The sequence below is a fragment of the Pristis pectinata genome, chromosome 3 (assembly GCF_009764475.1).
Source record: "Pristis pectinata isolate sPriPec2 chromosome 3, sPriPec2.1.pri, whole genome shotgun sequence".
Taxonomy (NCBI): Eukaryota; Metazoa; Chordata; class Chondrichthyes; order Rhinopristiformes; family Pristidae; genus Pristis; species Pristis pectinata.
Window position 1 is genome coordinate 37045692 of NC_067407.1, and position 23398 is coordinate 37069089.

Here is a 23398-nt window from a genome sequence, read left to right on the forward strand (position 1 = left end):
GGCTTGCTACCTCCTGCCAAGCTGGGAGATCAGGCAGCAAACCATGTGTTTGCATGCCGTTTTAGTGTTGATGCCCATCTTATGCACAGTTATCCTTCAAAGAACTGGGGATCTGCAAACCTGATGTCATTTCAATGATGGTGCACAGTAGAGTGTCAGTCCCCATGGATTCGCACCAAGGAGTTCTCCCTGCAATTTTAATGGGAAGTTTCATGATCAAGAGCTTCCAGTTCATTTGAATGACTTTCAAAGCAGCTGAGATCCCGGTATAACATGCCGTGATCCTAAGTTGGAATTTCCACTCTGTCCTCTAAGGTGACTCCAAGCAGAAAAAGCAAGCCCAATAGGACCAAGTGTAGCACAAAGCTTGAATGCCTTGCAAGATGAGATGTTCCTTCCTCCAGAAAAGTGAAGGTGCATCCATTCTAGCGAAATCTTATTTGCGATGCCTTGGTTTATGAAGGCAAGCATGCTAAATGCCTTCTTCCCTAGCCTGCACTTGAAACAACATCTTATCTCGCAGTGCATTGGAACTTTGTGTTACACCTGGTGTGACTGGGCATGCTCTTTCTGCTTGGAGTTACCTTAGAGGACCCAGTTGAAATCTGTTTATATTTTACTCTTCCATGGAACAACCCTATACATAGAGCCAAAGGGGAGAAATGCTTGTGCATTCATGGAAATTGGACCCTAGATACCCCCTCAGAATGGCTAAAGTTTTCGGTAGAGGGGGGAGGCAGTACCCGGGGATTCAGTCATGCAGACTATCTACCCACCAGTGGGCCCCTTCTAATACTCACCCTGCAAACTGACAGATTTACAACCGGACTTGGTGCCCTGATTATTTTTAAAGCTCTGGTGTTATTTTACTCATTTGATAAGATTCTTATAAAATATCTGAAACCAAGTATGTTTTACATCTTTATTTTCTACCGGAATTACTGTTACAGATTTTCATTTGATGCTTCATTTTTTCCCATTATCTATTTATGAATCTTTTTCAGTGAAGCTGTAATGCAACTGAAGATGATGGATCAGACATGAGAGGACCAGTGGGCATCAGTCACAATATCATTTATTCTGTGATGATATTGTGACTTCAACATGTTGAGTTCAATATGTTGATGAATCAACTGGCAATTGTTGCCAAAGGACTGATATCATTGCTTTGGAGAGGCATATTCAAATGACATTAATTTCCACAAATCATTTTGTGAGTATTTTTCAATAAATATAGATTCCTGTGGTGTTCTGTCAGTTTGAATGATTCATATTAGTGGATGCAGCCTGAAATTCCTTGCATTTAAGATAGGAAAAAAGAAATACAGAGTGAATTTCAAACTACTACCCAATTAAAATGGTCAGTGTTTGAAAGCAAATAATTCAGACAGCCAAAGAACTGGGGACATTTTTAACAGTGCTGTGTCTGTGTGTTCTTCCCAAGACACATGGCACCACCATCTTTTGGGGGTGGATGGTTGCAGTTCCGTGTCCGTTTTCTTGAGCCTCCGCTGCATGGAGACCATTGAGACCAGCAATCCCAGCCTCCATCCGTGATCCCTGTGAAAGTGAAGGACATCACACTGAGATATTCTTCCACTAACCTGGACTGACATTATATTCACCTGTTACCAAAAGAGCAATGATCGTAAGCTCATTTTCAAACTAACAACAGAATAACTTTGTTCTGTATTTTTCCAAACATGAATTATGATTTGGCCCAGAATACAGAATGATACCTAAAATGTTATTAGTTGAAACGATTACAATAATTAAAACTTGAGGAAACATCATCAGAATAAACTGTAGCTAACCATAGAATGAAATCATTACCTGGTTACTCCACTGGCAACAGTTTGGCACTTAAAATTAAGATTCAACTTTTAAAAAAGCCATTTTGGATGGTCTTTTTAACTGGTGCATTCTATCAGCCATAGAAATACAATTTGTCATTCCAGTTATTATACTTCCCATTATTCTCAAGCCAGACAGCCACTAATACATTTATACTGGAAACATCAAGCTGGGTTATTACAATTCCCAATTCCAGACCCAGAGCTGCTAAAAAACTTCAAAGGCAAGTAAAATTAGAATCTTTAAATGTTATTTTTTCAAATAGGATTTGAAGGGCAGCCCAGTTAAAGATTATTTCAGAATGTAAATTGATTCCCTGGCTGACAATACCATTCATGCCTTTGGCCTTGAGCGCCACTGAAGTCAGCAGCAGCAGGCCCTAACCCACACAGTTGCTGGTGCAACACACAATGAGCACGTAGCATTTTTTAACAACACACTGCAGCCTCTAGGCCCAGAAGTATTTCAACAAAAAATTAAATAAGTAGCACAATGCATATCAGGGAGAGATTAAATTCTCTGTATTTGCAACAAAACTAAATATCATATCTGCGAAAGAGAAACAGCAGAGGTATTTTTTAAACAGTAACTGTTACAAGGATCCTGATAATACCTTTCACGATTTCTTACCCTTTCGTTTTGTTTCCTGACATGTTCTTCCTTCAAAACCAGGCTCACAAACGCAGATGCACTTATTGCTTAAAAGAAATGGACTTCCGTTATTATAACATGCATGGCATCTGCAGGGATGAAATTCAGACAAGTACTCTTCCATTGCTCTCTTTAAATGCTGTTGTTTAATGTTAACTGATTGAAGATTACTTCTGGACACCAAATCATAAATGGGCATGACCTAGAGTAAGCAACAAAAAATGTTTCAAGTTGACCCAAAGTTAAAACTTAGCTTCAGTCTGCTTATTTTAATTTAATGTCAATTTGTTTAAAAACATTTAAAGAATTGAACTTATTAAGACTAGTCAGAATCAGATCCAGCTAATTGGTATTCACTTTGAAGCATTCTTTAAATATAAAATTACCATAAATTTCAAACTGATGATTATTACTGTCTACACCCGTTTGAAGTTTGTTTAGCAAGTCTTTACAATCTCAGTAAAGTTTCTTGTATTGCATACTTTTGGAAGATCCACTGAACGTACCACAGAACAATAATAATTGACAGCACCAAAACTTTCTATCTCTGAAGGGTCTTTACAAGAGGAACTTAACTGCCCAAATATGTCTGCTTTATTACAGTATCTTGTTCTGCTTATAAACACGTATCTATTTTTTCTTTAAAAGATACACAGATCTCATACTAATCTAAGCATTCTGACAAAAGTTATCTTTGGTCCATTAAGTCACTCTGCTAAGAAATTGCTCCTCTCCCCTTTTCTCGCTTTGAAGTAACAGTTTTAAATTAATGCCCCTTCATTGCTGATTTCACAATCACAAGTAATTTTGTCCTCATTCAATGCTTTGGAAAATACCAAGGTTTGACTGTATAAACACATGTTTTTCTCCTTAAGGAAGCTAGGCCCTATTCCCTCCAGTTCACAAGACAAAGGAGCAGAAGTAGGCCATTTGGCCCATCGAGTCTGCTCCGCCACTTCACTATGAGCTAAACTATTCTCCCATCTAGCTCCAATTCTCGGCCTTTTCCCCATATCCCTTGATACCCTGACTAATTAGATACCTATCAATCTCCTCCTTAAACACCCCCAATGATCGGGCCTCCACAGCTGTATGTGGCAACAAATTCCATAAATCCACGACCCTCTGGCTAAAGAAATTTCTCCGCATCTCTGTTCTAAATGGGTACCCTCTAATTCTAAGACTGTGCCCTCTTGTCCTGGACTCACCCACCATGGGAAACAACTTAGCCACATCTACTTTGTCCAGTCCTTTCAACATTCAAAATGTTTTTATGAGGTCCCCTCTCATTCTTCTGTATTCCAATGAATACAGTCCAAGAGCCAACAAACACTCCTCATATTTAAGCCCTTTCATTCCGGGAATCATCTTCGTAAATCTTCTCTGAACCCTCTACAGCATCAGTACATAAGATTAGGGGCCCAAAACTGCACACAGTATTCCAAATGAGGTCTCACCAGTGCCCCATAGAGCCTCATCAACACATCTTTACTTTTATACGCTATTCCTCTTGAAATGAATGCCAACATAGCATTTGCTTTCTTTACCACTGACCCAACCTGGAGGTTAACCTTTAGGGTATCCTGCATGAGGACCCCCAAGTCCTTTGCACTTCCAAATTTTGAATTTTCTCCCCATCTAGCTAATAATCTGCCCGTTTATTTCTTTTTCCAAAGTGTACAACCACACATTTCTCGACATTGTATCTCATCTGCCATTTCTTTGCCCACCCTCATAAACTGTCCAAGTCTCTCTGCAACCTTTCTGTTTCTTCAACACTTCCTGCTCCTCCACCTATCTTGGTGTCATCTGCAAATTTAGCCACAAAACCATTTATTCCATAATCTAAGTCATTGATTTACAGTGTAAAAAGAAGTGGCCCCAACACCAACCCCTGCGGAACACCACTAGTACCCGGCAGTCAACCAGAACAGGATCCCTTTATTCCCACCCTTTGCTTTCTGCCTATCAGCCAATGCTCTACCCATTCTAATATCTTTCCTGTAATTCCATGGGCACTCATTAAGCAGCCTCTTGTGCGGCACCTTGTTGAAGGCCTTTTGAAAATCTAAATACACAACATCCACAGCTTCTCCCTTGTCTATCCTACTTGAGGTTACCTTAAAAAATTCCAATAGGTTGGTCAGGCAGGATCTTCCCTTAATGAAACCATGCTGACTTGGACCTATCTTGTCATGCATCTCTAGGTATTCCATAACCTTGTCCTTGAGGATCGACTCAATAATTTTCCAACCACCGATGTCAGACTAATAGGCCTGTAATTTCCCCTTTGCTGCCTCCCTCCTTTCTTAAACAGCGGAACCACATTTGCGACCTTCCAGTCCTCCAGAACCATGCCAGGGTCTATTGATTCCTGGAAAATCATCTCCAATGCTTCCACAATCTATAAAGCCACCTCCTTCAGAACCCAAGGGTGCACTTATCACAACAGGTTCTCCTTATCTCAACAGTTCCCACCTCCTTCAGAACCCAAGGGTGCACTTATCTCAACAGGTTCTCCTTATCTCAACAGTTTCCAACTCTTGCAGATGCTGTTGTCCACATACTAAAAAACTATTCATTTTATGGTTGGATCATGGAATTTCCATTCCCAGACATCCTTCCCATTCTTACATTTCAGGATCCTGTCTCAGTTTCTCAGAACTTCAGACTGTTAAGCCAAGGATACCAGCAACATTCCTATGCTCTTGGACCTGCCACCACCTTTTGCAATATACACACAGAACCTTGGACCCAGTTTGCAGTGAATGTAGATCAAAAGACCTCACTCACTATTCCCAAGCCTCCAGTGCAGTATTCCTGGAATCCCAAAATTCTAATATTCACCTTCCAGTGTTTCAAACAACAAAATATTACTAGGCACTGAGAACCAAAAATTCCCATGATCCACCCAAACCCCAGGTTTATTTCCAATGAAGCCATTGCCACTAATTTGAGTAGAATGCCCCCTTATTCTTGTAATATTTCCAACTTGCCACAGGTCACAACATGGGAGAAATGCCACTAGCAGAACAGATATTTGTACGGAGCTTTGTTGAGAAAGTGATTGCTTGCTTTGTTGGCCATCTCACGGTGAAGCCATAGTCCCTAAAGACAGTTCCTCACACATCAGGATCAGAAATGCTCCAGAACATAGATTAGAATTCACTTCTTGTTTTCTTAACTGCTAACTGACTTGAACATCAGAGTCATAGAGTTATACAGCTCAGAAATAGGAGCTTTGTCCACGCTGACCATCAAATATCCATCAAGTAAAACATTATCTAAAGTTTTCCAAAGGCTTTCTGAATAAGCTGTGTCAAGTATGTTGTAATGATCAGGCTAATATTAAATGGCATTCACTATGGCTTCATGTGAGGAAAAAAATTGCTAACTCCATTATGAACCTTTTTGAGTCAGTGTTTAACCTGACACTTGATTTTTCAAGTCAGGGTGGTTAACTTGAGTATTCACTTGATTTAATGTTTCTCTTCCTCTGTTCCTGACCAGTGTCTAGTCGCCTTAGTTAAAGGTTTTCCTTTGGGTTTATTGCCTTTCTAAATATTTGTTTCAAGGTCATTATGACAGCTGCCTGTCTCATTGTTATAGGTTAGCCTTTGTTATATTTATGTCTTTGTTGCTGCTTGGCATGCAAAACCACCTACTTTCTCATAGGATCTCAAAAACTAGTGCTCCCAACGAGTTTCTCCAAGGAATAGTGTAAATGTAACAACTAGAATCATGCCCTTGATCTGCCTGCTCTCATTGGCATTTCTTCATGTTCTGATTTTGCTTTCAATGCTCCAGGGGTGTTTGGTGGAAAATTCTCTTCTATTCACATCATTGTTTCAACTTTTTCTTTTCCAGATATCTATCGGTGTACATGTTTCACCTGCATTTAAAAGAAACCCTCAGACATGGTTCACTGATCCTCAGTGCTTCAAAATGCAAACTTAACTGCTCTTTTTAGTTTTTAAGCTTGTGAATGATATATTTAAAGTTCATTTATTTAATTGCATGAGATTAAAATTGGATATTTTAATTGTCCTTAAATGCCGATTTAATTGTGTGAACTAGCAAACAGATATGTTTGTTGCTTTTAGAACACCCACACCGTTTTACCTCAAAATCAATGACTGCTGGGACGTATTTCAAGGATTTACCCCATCTTCGATACATTTTGGCATCTGGTATTTCTCGACCGAGCATTCCAGCAATTGATTCAAGGTCTCCTCCTTGTACATGTGGAATAACATCTTCTATAAATGTTTTTGAATCATTTGAAGCTAAAATAATAATTTAAAAATGATTACCTTTTTACAGACTACATCATAAATTGTACATCTGAATATAAGTAGAATGAAATTAATGCACCAAATGCAACTATTAATTTTGAATATTATTTCAAATTCAGTCAAGGAAATCTTGACCATGATCAAGTGGACACTCCCCTTTCACAGAGTTGAGTTTATGATCATTTTTATTCTTTTGTAGTTTTTTTTTGTTCTTGAACAAACAAACCATTGCATGATTGGAGAATAGAACAATACTTCAATTTATAGCACCTAACATCTGGCCAAATGCAACGAAGGGGTATGCACCAAAAAGTCTGATTAACTCATGTCAACAGATTATTATTGCTCAATATTGATTAAATTCCCTAACATATAAGGCATTTAACAAATAAGTGAAGTTTCTACTGGGAGACTGATTTTTTAGTGCTATATTGTTCCAAGTTTTCTGTGTTGGCCCCATGCTCTTTCACATCTGGTCCAGAAAGCTGATGATCTTTTACTTGGGGTAAATGAAATAATTAGCTTAACTATAATACTACTACTTATTTGTTGAATTCTAAATCTAAAGGATTAAAAAGACTAATGAATTTATATCATTCACTTTCCATCTTTTCATTTGAAGACTCCAAGAAATGAAAACCTTTCTGATCAACTGCTGATATGCAAAGTAAACATATGGCCAGGCAAAAGATTTACTGCAATTTGGCCAAATTTTGAAGCAAACCAGCTCCAAGGTTTTACTTGTGCAATTTTTATTTCTTATACTTGAATGAATCAACTTAGTCAGAACCATTGACGATAGAAGATTAAAATGAAGCATTTCTGGGCAGATTTAAGTACTTAACAAGGATGGATTCAATAATTTCAGTGTGAAAAAATAAGTGTCTTTACAAATGTTGCCAGTTGCAGATAACATCACAGTCATGATATTTGGAATACAACAAATAAGGCAAACAATTTGAACATCTTTGAGTGGACCACAGCCACAATTTATGCATCTGGTGGATTAATAACAGAAAAACAACTTTGAAAGCAAAAATATCATCAACATTTATCACTGACTCTGAACTTTATAGCAATAATGTTTGTGTGACTCCATTTAGCCTCACTATTCCCTCATACTGTAGCCAAGAAGAGGTGACTCTTGGAGGAAGTACTTTCTCATGGTTTTACTCTGGCTTTGCTGATTCCATGAAGTTACCATTAACGCAAAATTGGATCTCCTTTACACCGGTGTTGATCTTGCAGCATGAGTGGATTCTAAGGCCAAATATACTTGAAGGAACAATTACATAACTTTAAATGATGTCTCTGAACATTTGGTGGTATCTCTGATGCTACCTTTGCTACTTTAATTAGAGGGAATTTGAATCCAGTCTGTTTGTGTGGTGTCTTCTCTTCTATGACTTCATGAATTTCAACTCCGGCACCATCATAACCAGAGAGAGTACGAAGTTGGCAACCCTCCACGATAACTGTGGTGGAATTTATTGAATCATGTACATTTGTCAAAAGTTCAAATCTTAAATCTAGATTGTTAAGGGTGATCAAGGGACATGGATAACTGAGCAAGTATTTCTCTTAAAAATATATTTGTTTTTGCAGCAATTTAGTAAAATATGCTCCCTGTTTAACTACAAATGTTCAATTTTGTTGTGTATTTTGTTTTGTAATATTAAATAATTTGTGTATTAAATAACATAACACCACAGCTGTTAAAAACAGGAATCAATTATGATGCCTTCTAAAATATATTATTATGATTCAGTGTCTGTATTTGCAGACTCACTTACTTGCTTTAGTATCATTTATCTTCTTACATTTTTCATAACTAACAGATGCAGTGCTCATCAATACTCCCAGTGATCCTGCAAAACAGTGTCCAGCATCGTATGCAGAAACACCTTCAAGTAAATAAAAGAACAGGTACATAAATGCAACTTCATTCAAATCATACTGCAAAAGAACTGTACGTTGTCATCCTAACACAGAGCTGTATTGTGAATCAGGTAATGCTGCAGCACACAGGTCGGAAAATAATTTACTTTCACATAGAATTCAAGATGGAGTAGAAGCTTGAAGAAAGTCTGAACCATTTGGTAACATTGTATGAAATCAGTTCTTTCGTATTTTATATGACACTTTGCAGATACATGGGTATTTCAGGAAACTATTACAAACTTTTCAATTCTGCAAACTTCTAAGTTTGTTCTGATATTCTCCAAAAAAATGCATCCTGTATACTTTTGCTCCAACTTCTTGGCCAATGTTTTTACCTAGAATACTGCCTTTGGAAGACAGAAAAGGAAACTTCACGATGACTGAAAGTAAGAACAAGTGGAGAGAGTAAGGTCAACAGAAAATAGGCAAACAGCAAAAAAAACTAAACTGAGAGAGAGAGAGGGATTACAGTGATGGATTGATCAAGGAGAATCAGGAAGTAGCAAGGAAGCAAATAAATGTCAAGAAGATCTTCAGAGGAAAGAAAAAAAGAAAGTAGGATAGTACAATGGAAGATGGAATAAGAGCAATAAAAGAATTTCTACTTAAATTAGTTAGCTCCCAACATATTTAAGTTAATGGCAAGGCAAGAGTTTATTGACCGTCCCTGATTTCCCTTGAAGTGAGTGGCTGATTCACTTATGGGGGCAATTTCCAGGGCAAGTAAAAGTGAATCACATTGCTATGGGTCTAGAGTTACACTTGTACCAAGTTTAAGGCTACCCTGCTGAGTGCTGCTTCGTTATAACACTCCGCGTCCTCCAGTCCAAATACTCAGTTGTGCATAGGCCCCTGTTCTCCCATCAGCTCAAGTTGCAGGTACTCCTTACAGCAATGAATGGTCCGTGGCTGGCGTTGGGCAGGCCAGGGAAAGCAATGTGACCATTCAGGGCTGAGATGCTGGTCTCAAGGCTGCACTTTGGTCGGCATGCCCTCACTGGGAACTGGTAGCATTGTATCTATATGGACTTATGACAAGGCCCCGCCCAGTAGGCTGGTCCAGGAGGATAAGGCACACGGTATCCATGGCATGTTGGTGAACTGGATCCAAAATCAGCTGGATGATAGGAAGCAGAAGGTAGTGGTGGATGGGTGTTTTGCTGACTGGTGACCTTTGTTGTTTGTAATACATATAAGTGAGTTGGATGACAATGTAAGGGGTACAATTAGTAAGTTTGCAGATGACACAACAATTGGTGGAGTTGTAGATAACAAAGAAGGTTGTTTAAGGATACAGCGGGGCATAGATCAGCTAGAAATTTGGGCAGGGTGGTGGCTGATGGAATTTAATCAAGAAAAGTATGAGGTAATGCACTTTGGGAGGTCAAGTTCTGATAGGTCATATAGAGTAAATGGCAGATGATTCATTGCTACAGGAGCATCAGCAGAGGGCAGATACTTGTGCTAGGTTGCCAATCAGAGCAGCACTCAGCATTGGGGAGAACAGGGTTCAATCCCTGATATTGTTTTCTTTAAGTTCTTGTGCAGACCAATAAAGTGGTTCATGGAGCACACTGGACTTTCAGTATCCTCAACTATTACAGTGGGCACCGAGGCCAGATATCCATTCTTAAATTAATGTTGTACTGGCATTGTGCAATGCAACCCTCCACGATAGACAGATATGGAGCTAACATTAAGTAGCTTCATCCTAAAATAATTCCACAATATTAATTTTATTCAAGCAACATCAGTATTAATTATCACAAACCTGATACTTGCAATTTACGCTTATTCAGGACAATGACGAACTCAAAAACACCTCCCATTGTTCCTGAAGTGTAATAATGGGTACCATAATCTGCAATAAACTTAGAGTACATTCCATAATTGTACTCATCTGGAAGTTTCATCAGAGATTGAACCATTCCTTCATCCAAAATTAAATTGTATCTCCTCATTTTGAAGTGAGCAGTTTGAACTTTAGTTCGAACACGAACAAAATTAACATCCTAAAAAAATGATGCCAACATTTTAAGTAATTCTTTTAAAATGCAACAGAACATGTAATTCTCGACTATAAATGTCTTTATTAACTATTCTGTCAGTGACTATAAAGTGCATTAACATTCCAGTTACCTAATCCAATCGATTTCCTTTATTTATATAATATCCTCAATGTCACTGAAAATATAACAGTAAACCTGCTCATTCACAGAGAAACAGGCCAGTCCTTGGCACGAAAATCCTCCCACCTTCAGGAAGCACTTGAAGCCAACTCAGAAATTAGTTGTTGGTCACCACAACCAGCAGCATGTGCAGTATGTTCCCAGAAAGGTGAAATTACACTAATGCAATCTCACAGATGATGGGTTTTGAAATCTTAGAGAACAAAAGTACACATTTATGTACCTAGAGCTGGGTTGCATTACACAAGCTCACCAGTGTGCGCAGTTGCAAATAGTTTCCAAAGAAATTCACATTGTTGGTTATAGATGTTATGCAAGTCACAGTGTGCATATGAATGTGCAGTGTGGTCTGTGTATAACTAATAAATGTCTGTGTCTTATTTCAACTGTAATGCACACAAAGTCATGGGGGTACATATATAAATATACATTGTACACTGCTTTTTAACTATAATGAACAGGGTACTTTATGTTTATTTTAACTGCTTATGATTCTACAAGACAAACTGCAGTATATATGGAGTCTATTTTATGTTCCTTTTGCTCATTTTTTTTATTTTTGCCTTAAACATATAATATAACTCAGTCTAACGAAATCCAATTTGTAAATAGAACATAGAACATTACAGCACAGTATAGGCCCTTCCGCCCGCAGTGTTGTGCTGACACTTTATCCTGCTCTAACATCTATCTAACCCTTCCCTCCCACATAGCCCTCCATTTCTCTGTCATTCATGTGGCTATCTAAGAGTCTCTTAAATGTCCCTAATGTTTCTGCCTTCACCACCTCTGCCGGCAGTGCATTCCACGCACCCACCACTCTCTGTGTAAAAAACTTACCTCTGACATCCCCCTTATATCCTCCTCCAATCACCTTAAAATTATGCCCCTTCATGTTTGCCAATTTTGCTCTGGGAAAAAGTCTCTGACTGTCCACTCGATCTATGTCTCTTATCATCTTGTACACCTCTGTCAAGTCACCTCTCATCCTTCTCTCCAAAGAGAAAAGCCCTAGCTCACTTGACCTACCTTCATAAGATATGCTTTCCAATCCAGGCAGCATCCTGGTAAATCTCCTCTGCACCCTCTCTAAAGCTTCCACATCTTTCCTATAGTGAGGCAACCAGAACTGAACACAATACTTCAAATGTAGAAAAAAACAATTAACAAATGCACATCAGAAAATTTCTTATTCCAGTTGAGATTTCTTGCTGACTTAAGAAAATTCAGAAATGCTTTGACCATTTTATCTCTTCCCTTAATCATTTCAGTTTGAATAGATTCACAGGTATTATCTGCTGTTTACTCACCTTTCCAACAAAAGTGGTCAGATTTCTAACAAAACTTAGGTAGTCAGCAAACCCAGCTGCAGCTTTCACAACAGAAATTTGCACACTGAATCTGAGTGCAAATGACACATCCTTCTTCATTGCTGTCAGTAAATTGTGAACATCATTGTAAACCTCCACTGAAAACCCAGAATCAGCAAGTGCCTATTAATAAAACAGGAAAAAATTGAAGAGTTAAAGATAACAAATGGATAAAATTTTATGAACTTAAAATTTGGATCTGTGGCTCATGTTTGTTGGATTCCAAAGTGCCATCCATTGTACATGAGCAGGTGAAAAGAAGTAGACTTCAAACCTAAGGTCAAATATTACTAATGTAAAGACAAAGCCAGAAGTCTCCAGCAGAAAAAAAAACCTGGATCATGCAGGTCTGCTTCTTAGGCACTGACAATGCAAATTCTATTTTGTTTGGAGTTCATTTCTGAGCAACCTCAAGGTAGATGTGCTATCCACACTAGCTCACTTGACTCTTGCCCCGGTACCAGGCATGCACCAAATGATGTCATTATTAATGTATTATAGATTTCTGCCTGCTCCACATTATAACTATTGTGCAAAAGTCTCAGGAGAACTAGGAGCACATTGGATTAGATTGTGTTTTTTAATTGTGCAAAGGAACATCTCTGCTGCCATGGGGACACCTAAATGAGCCATTTTACAACTCACTGCAGGTTGCTCAAGTCCAGTGTGCTAAACATTCACAAATTCTCCAGCATTTACTGGCTGAATCGATTCTTCAGTGCCCAAATACGGACTCCCTACTAAAGAGACATTTTTGGTAAGAAGGCTGCAAAATATAACTCTTTAATACAAACTAGGAGACCCTCTCCTCGCTACAATCTTTAACACCAACGTAGTTCACCAACAATCAGAGGAGAGGGCCAGGTGATGTATAAAATTCCCTAATGTCTTCCTGTGTAGGTCCACCTCACTGATTATAACATGTGAATGAATGAGTCCCTGATTACATAACTTTAATGACTTGCTACCCCTCAGTTAAAGAAAGACCTTTGAATAAGATACCTTTTTTTTGTGCGGAAAGATCGATAATGAAAGAAACCAATGCAGGTAATCCTGGCATAAGTATGGGATTTTCAAATTTTGTCAAACTTTTGAACTGTTCACCAGTACAATATGATGAATTGCACACCATAATGTCCTATAAGGGCAAATTTTGTTTGGATGTAAAGTAATCATCTTCAACAAAGAAGACAAAGAGTCCAGTGTCATTAAAACTCCTGTCTTCTCCGAAACAAGAAGTTAGGCAGGAAACTTGATTCATGATTTCATCTTTAAATTTATAAACTTCACGTGAATCAATATTAGCTGAAAGTAGTTGTTAGATGTCCAATGGTAACAGTGGTTTTGATCTAACAGGGCACAGCTGATGTGGTAACTTGATGCACAAATGTCATACTGGCAATTCAGATAACAAACCTCAAGAAACAAACTGCAAGAAGAACTCAGCTGGTCAAGCAGCATCATTGTTTTGGGTCAAGACCCTGCATCAGGCTTTAACTGATGCAGGATCTTGACCTGAAACATCAAGCTTCCCTTTGTCTCCAAAGATGTGCTGTGACTGGCTGAGTTCCTCCAGCAGGTATATTTTGCTCCAGATTCTAGCATCTGTAGTCTCTTATATCTCCACCATAATACACTGCCATCTCTACAAGTTTAATGACAATGCAAAGATACACTCCCTCTCCTCAAGAGCATTGGACCAATTGTCTAACAGACTATTGTTGATCCAAGTCAGCATAAGAAAGAAGATTGGTATGGATTGAATCACTGGCTGATAGCAGCAGCATTGAGAGTAATGATGGACCAAAACCTTTTATTTGTGGTGTCTGAATATAACCACTGATACTATTTTGGAGCAATCAGTGAAGTAATATAAAGTCTTTGCTTTGTTTCATATTTCATAATCTATTAAGGAAGGGTTTGAATTGCAAATTGGATTTGTGCTTACCTCAAACCTATATAGAAATATGTTGTATGGTTTTCGGAAGTATTTCTCATCATCATTATAGTAGAGATGTTCACATTCACTATCATATCGCAGTTCCCTCCAATCCCCATTGTACACGTACTCACAATATCCATCATATCCAGAATCTAAGACAGTGCTTCCGATTTCATTTGTTAAGATGTTATAACTTTAAAAAAAACAATATGTGAAAACAAATTCGGTGTTTATTCTGTAAATAACCACAGGGTTCTGATATGAAACTTTGTTGGCAATGCTGAGACTTGCTAAAGGTTCTTTACTGGTTACAATTTTAAACTAGCAAGATCTAGGTCAAATTGGCTTTACATTATGTGAAGAACCTGAACCAAGGATTCAGGTGAGGGTCAATTCAGAATGTTAAAGAAATAATGCAATGCAAGATTTCAAGTTAGCAAAATGGGTAATGACAACCAGAGTGTGTCAGAAAGGAACATTGCATTCAAAGATAGAAATGCACTAGCAAGCAGAGAAGGAATAGGGAAAAATGGTTAAAAAAAAGGCAAATCTAAAGGCTCATTATTTGAATGTAATATGCACTTGTAATAAGATTAATCAATTGATGGCACAAATAGAAATAAATGGGTATGATCCAACTGCTGCTACAGAGAGATGGATGCAAAAGCAACAAAGAATAGAAACTGATTATTCCAGTGCACTTGTCATTTCGGAAGGATAGGCAACTATCTGTAATCTGTGTTGATGACCTGGATGAAGGGACTGAGCATACTGTAGCCAAATTTGCTGATGATAGGTGGGTTAGCAAGTTGTGAGGAGGACACGAAGAGCCTGCAAAGGAATATATTTAGATGAATGAGTCGGCAAGAAGTTGGCAGGCAGAATGTAAATTGAGAAAATGTGAGGTTATGTAGAATAGCTTTGGATGGGTTAGGAAACAAAAAGGGGAAGAAGTCATTTGTAAGAGTTATCTACAGGCCTCCTATAGTAACTATAGGGTAGGAATGAGTATGACTCAAGAATTAATGGTGCTTGTAAGAAAGGTAGTGTAATAATTGTGAGCAACATTCATCTTCATATAGTTTGGGCAAATTAAATTGGCAAAGGTAGCCATGGGGACAAATTCATAGAGTAAATTCCAGAGAGTTTCTTTGAATAATATATCATGGAGCCAGTCAAGAAGCAACTATTGTTTTAGGTCAGGTCATATTTAACAAGTTAGTATTAAATAATGACCACATGGTAAAGGATCCTCTGAGAAAGTGTGATCGTAACATGATAGGATCTCAGGTTCAGTCTGAAAGTGAGAAATTTGGGTCTGAAATTGTAATTGTATTCTAACCTTAAATAAAATATGCTCCTACAGTAAGATTAAATGTCTACATGCATGGTCATGAGATGACTTAATTGCACCTTGAAGGAGGCAAGGGTTAGCAGCTTCTGTTTGCTGGCTGGCACTTTTGTCCTTTGAGGGGACAGATGTGCTGGAACCCTGAAAGGAAACTGTCTCACCCATCTGCATTGCTTGACCCTCGAGCAGGACCTGAGCAATCTTTAAGTGAAGAGAAAGTAAGTTACTATGAAGGGCTGCTAATTCTGCCTTCAAGGTTCAGTCAGACTGATTCCTCAGCTTGTCATATCCAGCTCCATCTGATTCTTTTAAATTGGAGCCCAAGGTATAAATAATCCCATTGCAGTCTTTCTGAATGAACTTTTTTTAGGCCTGCTCTCTCAGACCTCTTTAAATAAGTTCCTGTAAAGTTGATAGAGATTGCAAGAAGTTTTACTCCTGATATGCCAGGGGTGTTTCAGAGAACAATTTACCTTTTTAATTATTTTTTAATTGAAATAAAAATATATCTTTCTTGTGGCTGTTGGGTGGCACATGTCTGCGGATTGCAAGTATATCCAGCAAGCCACATTTATATAGTTTGTAATCAACATTCATCCAGGCCTGATTATCAGCACAAAAAAGAAATAATTAGCTCTGATTAGGAAAACTACAGGGATAGTTGGTATGAGGAAATTACACATTTGTGAGGCAAGTCAGAGATATTGACAGACTATCAGGCAAGCAGATATATGCCATGGTTACCAGATCGGACATCACCCCAAACCAAAATTAACAATTGACTATGGTTTCATACCCTCTGCTAACTCATTACATGTTGCTACCATCTTAGTTGTAAATTAACAACATGGCGTTGATCTATCAGCCCAAAAGCACCTTGCAACATCAAAGTCTGGCACATAAAAGAGCATGTGACCATTAGAATAGGATGTAGAGATTGTAGACAAAGAGGTGAACTAAAGAATAAAGCCCATCAGAATCCAGGCAGCGTGACTGTCTATGACTTACCCATTCATAATTGCTTGTAAACCAGGGATTGGAAACAAACCAGTACAGGAAGTTTGTATTTCATTGGGACCATCAGACTCACAGACATCTTCATCGGAAGCATCTTCACAATCTCTCTCACCATTGCATAGTAAACGTCTTTTAATACACCGACCTAAAAAATATTTAACATGAATTTCATGATTATATTTATTTCACAGAATATCTTGTGTGAAATTAATACCCAAGTCTGGCAACATCTAATCTATACCTTTTTGTGATCTATATTCTATTCATGTTTAAGATTATCCTGCACTGTATGCCCTCATCTAAGCTTTTCTTCCAGTTATAAAAACAGCTTAGTTTTGTCTCTCATGAAATGAGAGACAATGAATATGAAAATTAACATAAAAATGAAGAAAATAATCAATTCAGGACAATGAAAAATACAAAAGCTGAGACACAAATGCCACCATGCCCTTTGAACAATGCAATTTTATTCTCTAGGAATCATGTGTCTATCGGAGTGAATAACTGATCAGAATCAAGTTTATTATCACTGACATATGTCGTAAAATTAGTTGGTTTTCGGCAGCAGTACAGCGCAAGACACTGTTAATGGGTGAAATAGCAGAAGTTAGGGTGTGAGGCTGCCCCTGCCTCGTGCAAAATCCAGAACATGTTGTGGTACTGAATGGTGTAGACAATGTAAATTTCTATTTCATCAAAATATCGGATACTGATGGTCGCACCTTTAGGAGAGGAGGGAAGAAATGTAAAAATGCAAAAGCAGCATTTTGCCCACGAGCACTATCCTAATGCATTTTGTTAATGCCCTTCTCAGGAAAGAGATAGATGGTTTAGGAATTGGATGGCTTAAACAAAAGATGACAATATTCCAAATATTTGAAGCTTATCTTTAATCATTATTCATAAAGTTACTTGCCTAAACTGCATTGAAACTGATCACCACAGGTATTTGTTGATACACATTGTTTAGATGTTTGGCAGGTAACCTCTTCCCAAAGAGATCCAATACATTGGCTACCACCAAACATGGCCGGCCTCTGCAGATTCCTAAATCTGGACTTTATCATAAAATAAATATGTTAGTTACCACCCTTGGACGTGCATAAAGGATATACATTGTAAAATCAATACATATCACAACCACATGATTTAACTTTAAAAGTGAGTATTATTCTGATGTCCCAACTTAAAGAAGTGCTTTGCTCACAATTTAAGCATAGGCATATGATATCCAAATACACATCTATTCATCCACGCAGCTCAAACCCAACTCCTTAGTCAACGTTTTATGGAAATAGTAAATAACAGTCAACATCCAGTCTCTAGGACAGTTTGATTAGTTGCTCATTGTGCTTTAGAAGGTGCTAGTGAATTCTTGAGAAATAAAACCTGAAATTCAAACTTTCTTCGATCAGATAACTGAACTTCCTGCACTCCCCATGGGGGTTTTACATTCCAAATAGCTCTATCTAAATGTCAGCTTGGCTCAGCTTGTAAAATTCTCATTTTCAGATCAGAAGTTTGTGGTTTCAAGAGCCACTATGGAACTAAGGGCATAAGCTATGCCTTTACATCCATGCAGTATTAAAGGAGATCTGCTTTGGAAGAACAGTGACATTACTCAACTAGATGTTAAAAAAAATCCCCTGACACTAGCTTAAGAAGAGCAAAGAGTTCTCCCAGATTTTTAGCCAATTTTCACTCCACAGCCAACACCATCAAGAAAGCAGATGATCTAATAAATTATTCCTTAATACTTTGCAGAACTTTGCAATGTCCTAATTAAATTCTACATTATTGTATGCAACAATACAGATTGCATTCAAAGGTAATCATTAGATTATAAAATATACTCAAAGGTCCAAAGGACGGGGAAGTTACTAAATAAATTTGTCATTTATTTCTCTTTTGCAATTAGTGCTGGACTTCCTTTTGAAGAACTATTGTTGCATTGTGTGATTACATTCTACCAGTCTCATGTTCTCATGTTACTAATTGCACTATTCAAAAGCTCTGCACATTGCTCCTCCACAGTTTACTTGTTCTGACATGTCAGAATTTATAAATCCCTGCAATTGCAAGGAAGTTTTTTTTTACCATGTTTGTTCATGCATGAATTATTATTTTGGCTGAAAAATAGTGCTTTGAATGTGGTGATATTTAGGCTCTTGAGTCTCAACAAATGTACCTGCATTTCTGGGTACGGGCATGTGCTCTGTTTCTATTACTGGTTCCAAATAAAGTCAGCATTATTAGATCCTGAACTTGTTTGTGAAAATGGGTGTTTGTACCTAATTTCATCTGAGGGTGTCCAAGTTATTGTAGTTCCCATATAAAGACTGGAATTTTCTGTCATCTTGTCCGTAGTTTTCAGAACTTTATTCAGACCAGATCTGCCATTTACCGGGTTCTTGATATGCTCATATGTTTGTCTCTTTACACTGAGTTAAGGAGTAGCAATGCATTGCAAAAGAAATTTGCTGTACATTTGGTACCATTCTTTTGAACTATGGCATAACAAGAGAGGACCTGAAAATAAGGAAATGTTGGCAATGATTATAGAAAAATGAAGATAGTGCAGGTAAATGTGTGACTGGAAAGGTAGTGAGAAGGGATGGCTTCAGGTACATGCAACATTGGGGCAGGTTCTGGGGAAGGTGAACCAGTACAGACCCAACTGGGTGCATCCCAACAGGACCAGGACCTTTAATCTCATGGGTAGCTTTGTTAAAGCTCTTGGGGAAGGTTTAAATTTGTTTGTCACAGTAATGGGAAGCTGAGCATAAACTCAGGGAAGCAAAATGCAGAACAAGAAACAGAAGGCTAAAATTTAGTGATGGAGTTTGGAAAGGCAGAGCAAGCAGAAGTTGAAAGATGAGGAAAGAAAGGATCTAGCTGTGTTTAACCTAAAAGCAAGCAGTAAACAAGTCAGATGAGCTGAGGTATGGATAGACATTCGAAGTTCTGACAATTTAGCTACTGGTGAAACACAGCTTAGAGAGAAGCAGGAATAATAACAATATTCTTGGTTACAGGGTTTTCAGATGGGATAGGGAGGAGGATAAAAAAGAATGGGAGGCAGCAGGGACCAATACTGGTTATGGAAACAGTTGCAGCTTTGAGAAGAGATGATATGTTAGGAAGATCGTCGATTGAGATTGTATGGGTTGAACTAAAGGAAAATAAAGGGTCAATCATACTATTGGAGTGTGCCATAGACAGCAATGATAAAGATAACAAATTTGTCAGCAAATTTCAGGAAAATGCAATATCACTAAAGTAGAAAGCGTGGAGGATTTCAACGCCCTAATATTAACTAGGATGCACTCCCTGTAAATGGATTAGTTGTCACGCATCTTAAATTGCATGCAGGTGGACTGTTTCAGTTTGAAGCAAGCCTGACATGGTGGGTTGAGGGGAGGAGGAACGGTGGGTTGGTGGTGTGGGGAGTAATTCTGGATTTGCTTTTGGGCATTAAGCTGGACAGGCGGAAGGAGTAGCAGTAGATGAGCATTATGAGGCAGGAATCGTGACTCAGGGAGACTTCACACAGGTATAGAATAGGACAAACAAAATAGGAGTAAAGGTTCTAAATTGGGATAAGGCCAAATTCACTGGAATGAGAAGTGATTTTGTAAAAGTTGACTTGAAGCCATTTAAAGAGATTCAAGAGGTCCAACTAAATATATTTTCAGAAAGAATAAGTGTAAGAGAGCCAAACCTAGAGCCCCTGGATGATAAAGTACATGGAGAGTAAGTTAAGGCAAAAAGAAGGGAAGTTCACATGAAGCACAGAGTGCTTAATACAACAGGAAGCCTAGAAGCCTGTAGGAGGTATTGAGGTGAAATTAAATGGGAGACAGGAAAACAAAGGAAGGGGATGACAAAATAGTGCAGCGTTAGGAATTCTCCAATCCTCCCTGGCTCCAGGTGTTTAAAAGTGGAGGAAGAGATAAACCAAATAATGATAAGCAAATTAGTTTAATTTCTGTACGTGGAGCAGGAAATTACAGATTCTGGAAGTCCAAAACAAAGAAAGGCAGAACTGGAATCACTCAGCAGGTCGAGCAGCATCAATAGGGCGAGAAACTGGGTCACTAGAACTGGAAAAGTGAGAAAACAAGCGTGTTTTCGTTTGCAGAGAATGGGAGGGATGGAAAGAAGAAAGGAACTGTCCATGATACGGTGAAGACCAAAATAATCCTTGTAACAATTAGTTTAGAAAACTGGCAGTTAGAGACAGAAGAGGGAAAAAAAGTTATCACAGAAAGTTACAGCACACCCGTGTAGAGAGCGGAAAGGGGGTAGTTATCTTTCATTGTTAAATTCAATATTCAGTCCTGAGGCTACCACATAGAAGATGAGGTGCTCCTTGAGCTTACATTAGGCATCAGTGGAATAGCGTGGGAGGCCTAAGGCACGGAGGTCAGAGTTGGAGTAGTGTGGAGCACTGAAGTGACGGGAGACTGGTTTCTCAAGATCACCCTTGTGGTCTGAATGGAGGGAGCTTTTTGCAAAGCAGTCACCCAACTTGCATTTGTTCCTTTGATGCAGCAGAGATCACATTGTGAGCATCAGATGCACTACACTTAGTCGGAAGAAGTGCAAGTGAGTTGCTGCCTCAACTGGAAAGACTGGTTGGGTTCCTGGATGACAAGTAGGGGAGAGGGAAATGGACAGACGCTGCACTTCTCACTGTTGCTCGGGGAAGTGCCATGGGAAAGGGAGTGGTTGGCAGAGATGGAAGAGTGGACCAGAGATTTGTGAAGGGAACAATAAGGTCAGAATGCTGCAAAGGGAAGGCAGAATATGTCTGGTGATGGAATTGCATTGTGGATGGAAGAACTTTTGGAGGATGATCTGTTGAATGTGGAAGTTAGTGGGGTAGAAGGTAAGAAGAAGGGAAACCCTTTCCTTCTGGCTGAGAGGAGAGGGATGAGAGTAAAAATGCAATGAATCAAAGTAGTATGGTTGAAAGCCCTGTTAACTATGGTTAAGGAAACAGGAAGACATCTTAAAGGCACTGATGTGGAAAGTATCATCATCCGAGCAGATGCAGGTGGAGAATGGAATTGATTCCTAGAGGAAGCAGGGTGGAAGTCAGTAGGTTTATAACGGATATTGGCCACTAACCCCCATCTGCTGAGATACAGGTTGAGAACTCAAGAAAGGGCAGAAAAAAATTAGATATGAAAGTGAAATCAGGGTAGAAACTAGCAGCAAAGCTAAATCCCTTGGTCAATTACTTTGGGACATATAGATGTTAATCAGAGTCTTGATCGATGGAAGTTGTTATTAGATGAGTGATGGGATTGTATTGTGTGATGCTAGTGGTACCATTTTTGGGAGGAGGGATCTGAAGACATGTTTTTGGCCTTGAACAGGTGCGTGAGTTTGTTAACCTTTTCCAGCACTGCATCCAAGTCTTGATGCTACTCCTGGTACTGACCTCCTGCAAGTGGCATCTCTTGAGGAACTTGAATGACATTTCAGTGTGTTCAGGATGTAAATCATTGACTAAGGCCTCCGGAGTTATATCTGAAAAAATAGGGTGCCCACCATCTTATGTGCTCTGCACTGGCCTGTTTCAGTTTTCCCAAGCCTTTAGAAACACTTCCAGCAGTGATTGCTTATATTAAGAGCTTCACTCTGGGACATGTTAGCTAGTTCAGCTGGTGTGGAAAAACTCCTGAAAGTACACCCCATGGATATGTACTAACTGGATGAACATTACCGTTGCCACTGGCTGGATGTTAAAATTATAATATTGAGAAGGGACCATGAGCTAGGATGTTATAATTGTATCCTGCACCAGGTCAAACTGGTATAACTGGGTTAATCATTCATTCTGTGTCTCATGCACATTTTCAGTTGTGACCTAGTTTCTCTCCACCAGAGCATTGTAATGAATCTTTCAATGTCAAATAGTTATTCTCATTCATTTCCTTCAAATTCCCAGTCAGAGAGCTATGTCCAGTTGCTTGTACTTACTGGACTTTGTTATCTCCTGTATTGCCTTGGAAAGTTATCCTCACCTGAAGAACTTATTGGAATTTGTTAAGCTTAACTCTCTCTGCCTATTATTGTTAAGAAGCTCTCCTGAGAGCATGTTTTTGTTGGGGTTAACCCTTGCCTTAAAAGTTAAGGTATGTTTATAGTGCCTGTGTAATATTGACCTGACCTCTTCTGAAGAGAGACACAAGAGACTGCAGATACTGGAACCTGGAGCAAAAAAGCAAGCTGCTGGAGGAACTCAGCGGGTCAGGCAGCACCTGTGGAGAGAAAGGGATAGTCAACGTCTTGGGTCAAGACCCTGCATTAGGACTGAAAGTGTAAAGGAGAAATAGCCAGTATGAAGAGGTGGAGGGGAGGGGTGAGGCAGCTGGGAAGCGATAGGTGGATCTGGGTGAGGAGGGGTTGATGGTCAGAAGTTGGGGGAGGGAGGGATGGAGATAGCGACAGAGGCTGTGAGGTGATAAGTAGAAGACAACAGAGGGCTGCAGATAATGGAATATCACCCACACATTCTACCCACTCGGTACATTACCCCTTCCACTCCCCCATCGTTCTGTTTTGCCCATCATCCATCCCTTACCTGGTTCAACTCACCACCTTCCTTTCTTATCAGATTCCATAATGTGCAGCCCTCTGTTGTCTCCACTAATCACTTTCCAGCCTCTGTCACTATCTCCACCCCTCCTTTCCCCACCTCGCTCCATCTGCCCATCAACCTCTCCTCACCTGGATCCACCTATCACGTGCCAGCTCCTGCCTCACCCCTCCCCCTC

General features: G+C 39.0%; 1 protein-coding gene across 2 annotated transcripts in view; it reads right to left on the reverse strand.

The window, feature by feature from the left end:
- Positions 1 to 908: 908 nt before the first annotated feature.
- The window catches only part of c8a (complement component 8, alpha polypeptide), a 28245-nt gene continuing 5755 nt past the window's right edge, over positions 909 to 23398 (reverse strand). The window contains exons 3-11 of one of the 2 annotated variants that reach the window (XM_052012060.1): positions 17527 to 17668; positions 16602 to 16755; positions 14249 to 14435; positions 12241 to 12423; positions 10513 to 10753; positions 8594 to 8704; positions 6628 to 6791; positions 2485 to 2707; positions 909 to 1560 (exon numbers count right to left, since the gene is read on the reverse strand). In XM_052012060.1, the coding sequence (XP_051868020.1) occupies positions 1412 to 1560; positions 2485 to 2707; positions 6628 to 6791; positions 8594 to 8704; positions 10513 to 10753; positions 12241 to 12423; positions 14249 to 14435; positions 16602 to 16755; positions 17527 to 17668 (1554 nt within the window). In that variant the 3' untranslated portion in view covers positions 909 to 1411. Of the gene's footprint in view, positions 1561 to 2484; positions 2708 to 6627; positions 6792 to 8593; positions 8705 to 10512; positions 10754 to 12240; positions 12424 to 14248; positions 14436 to 16601; positions 16756 to 17526; positions 17671 to 23398 lie in introns of both variants that reach the window. The other variant, XM_052012061.1, reaches the window with a different exon arrangement.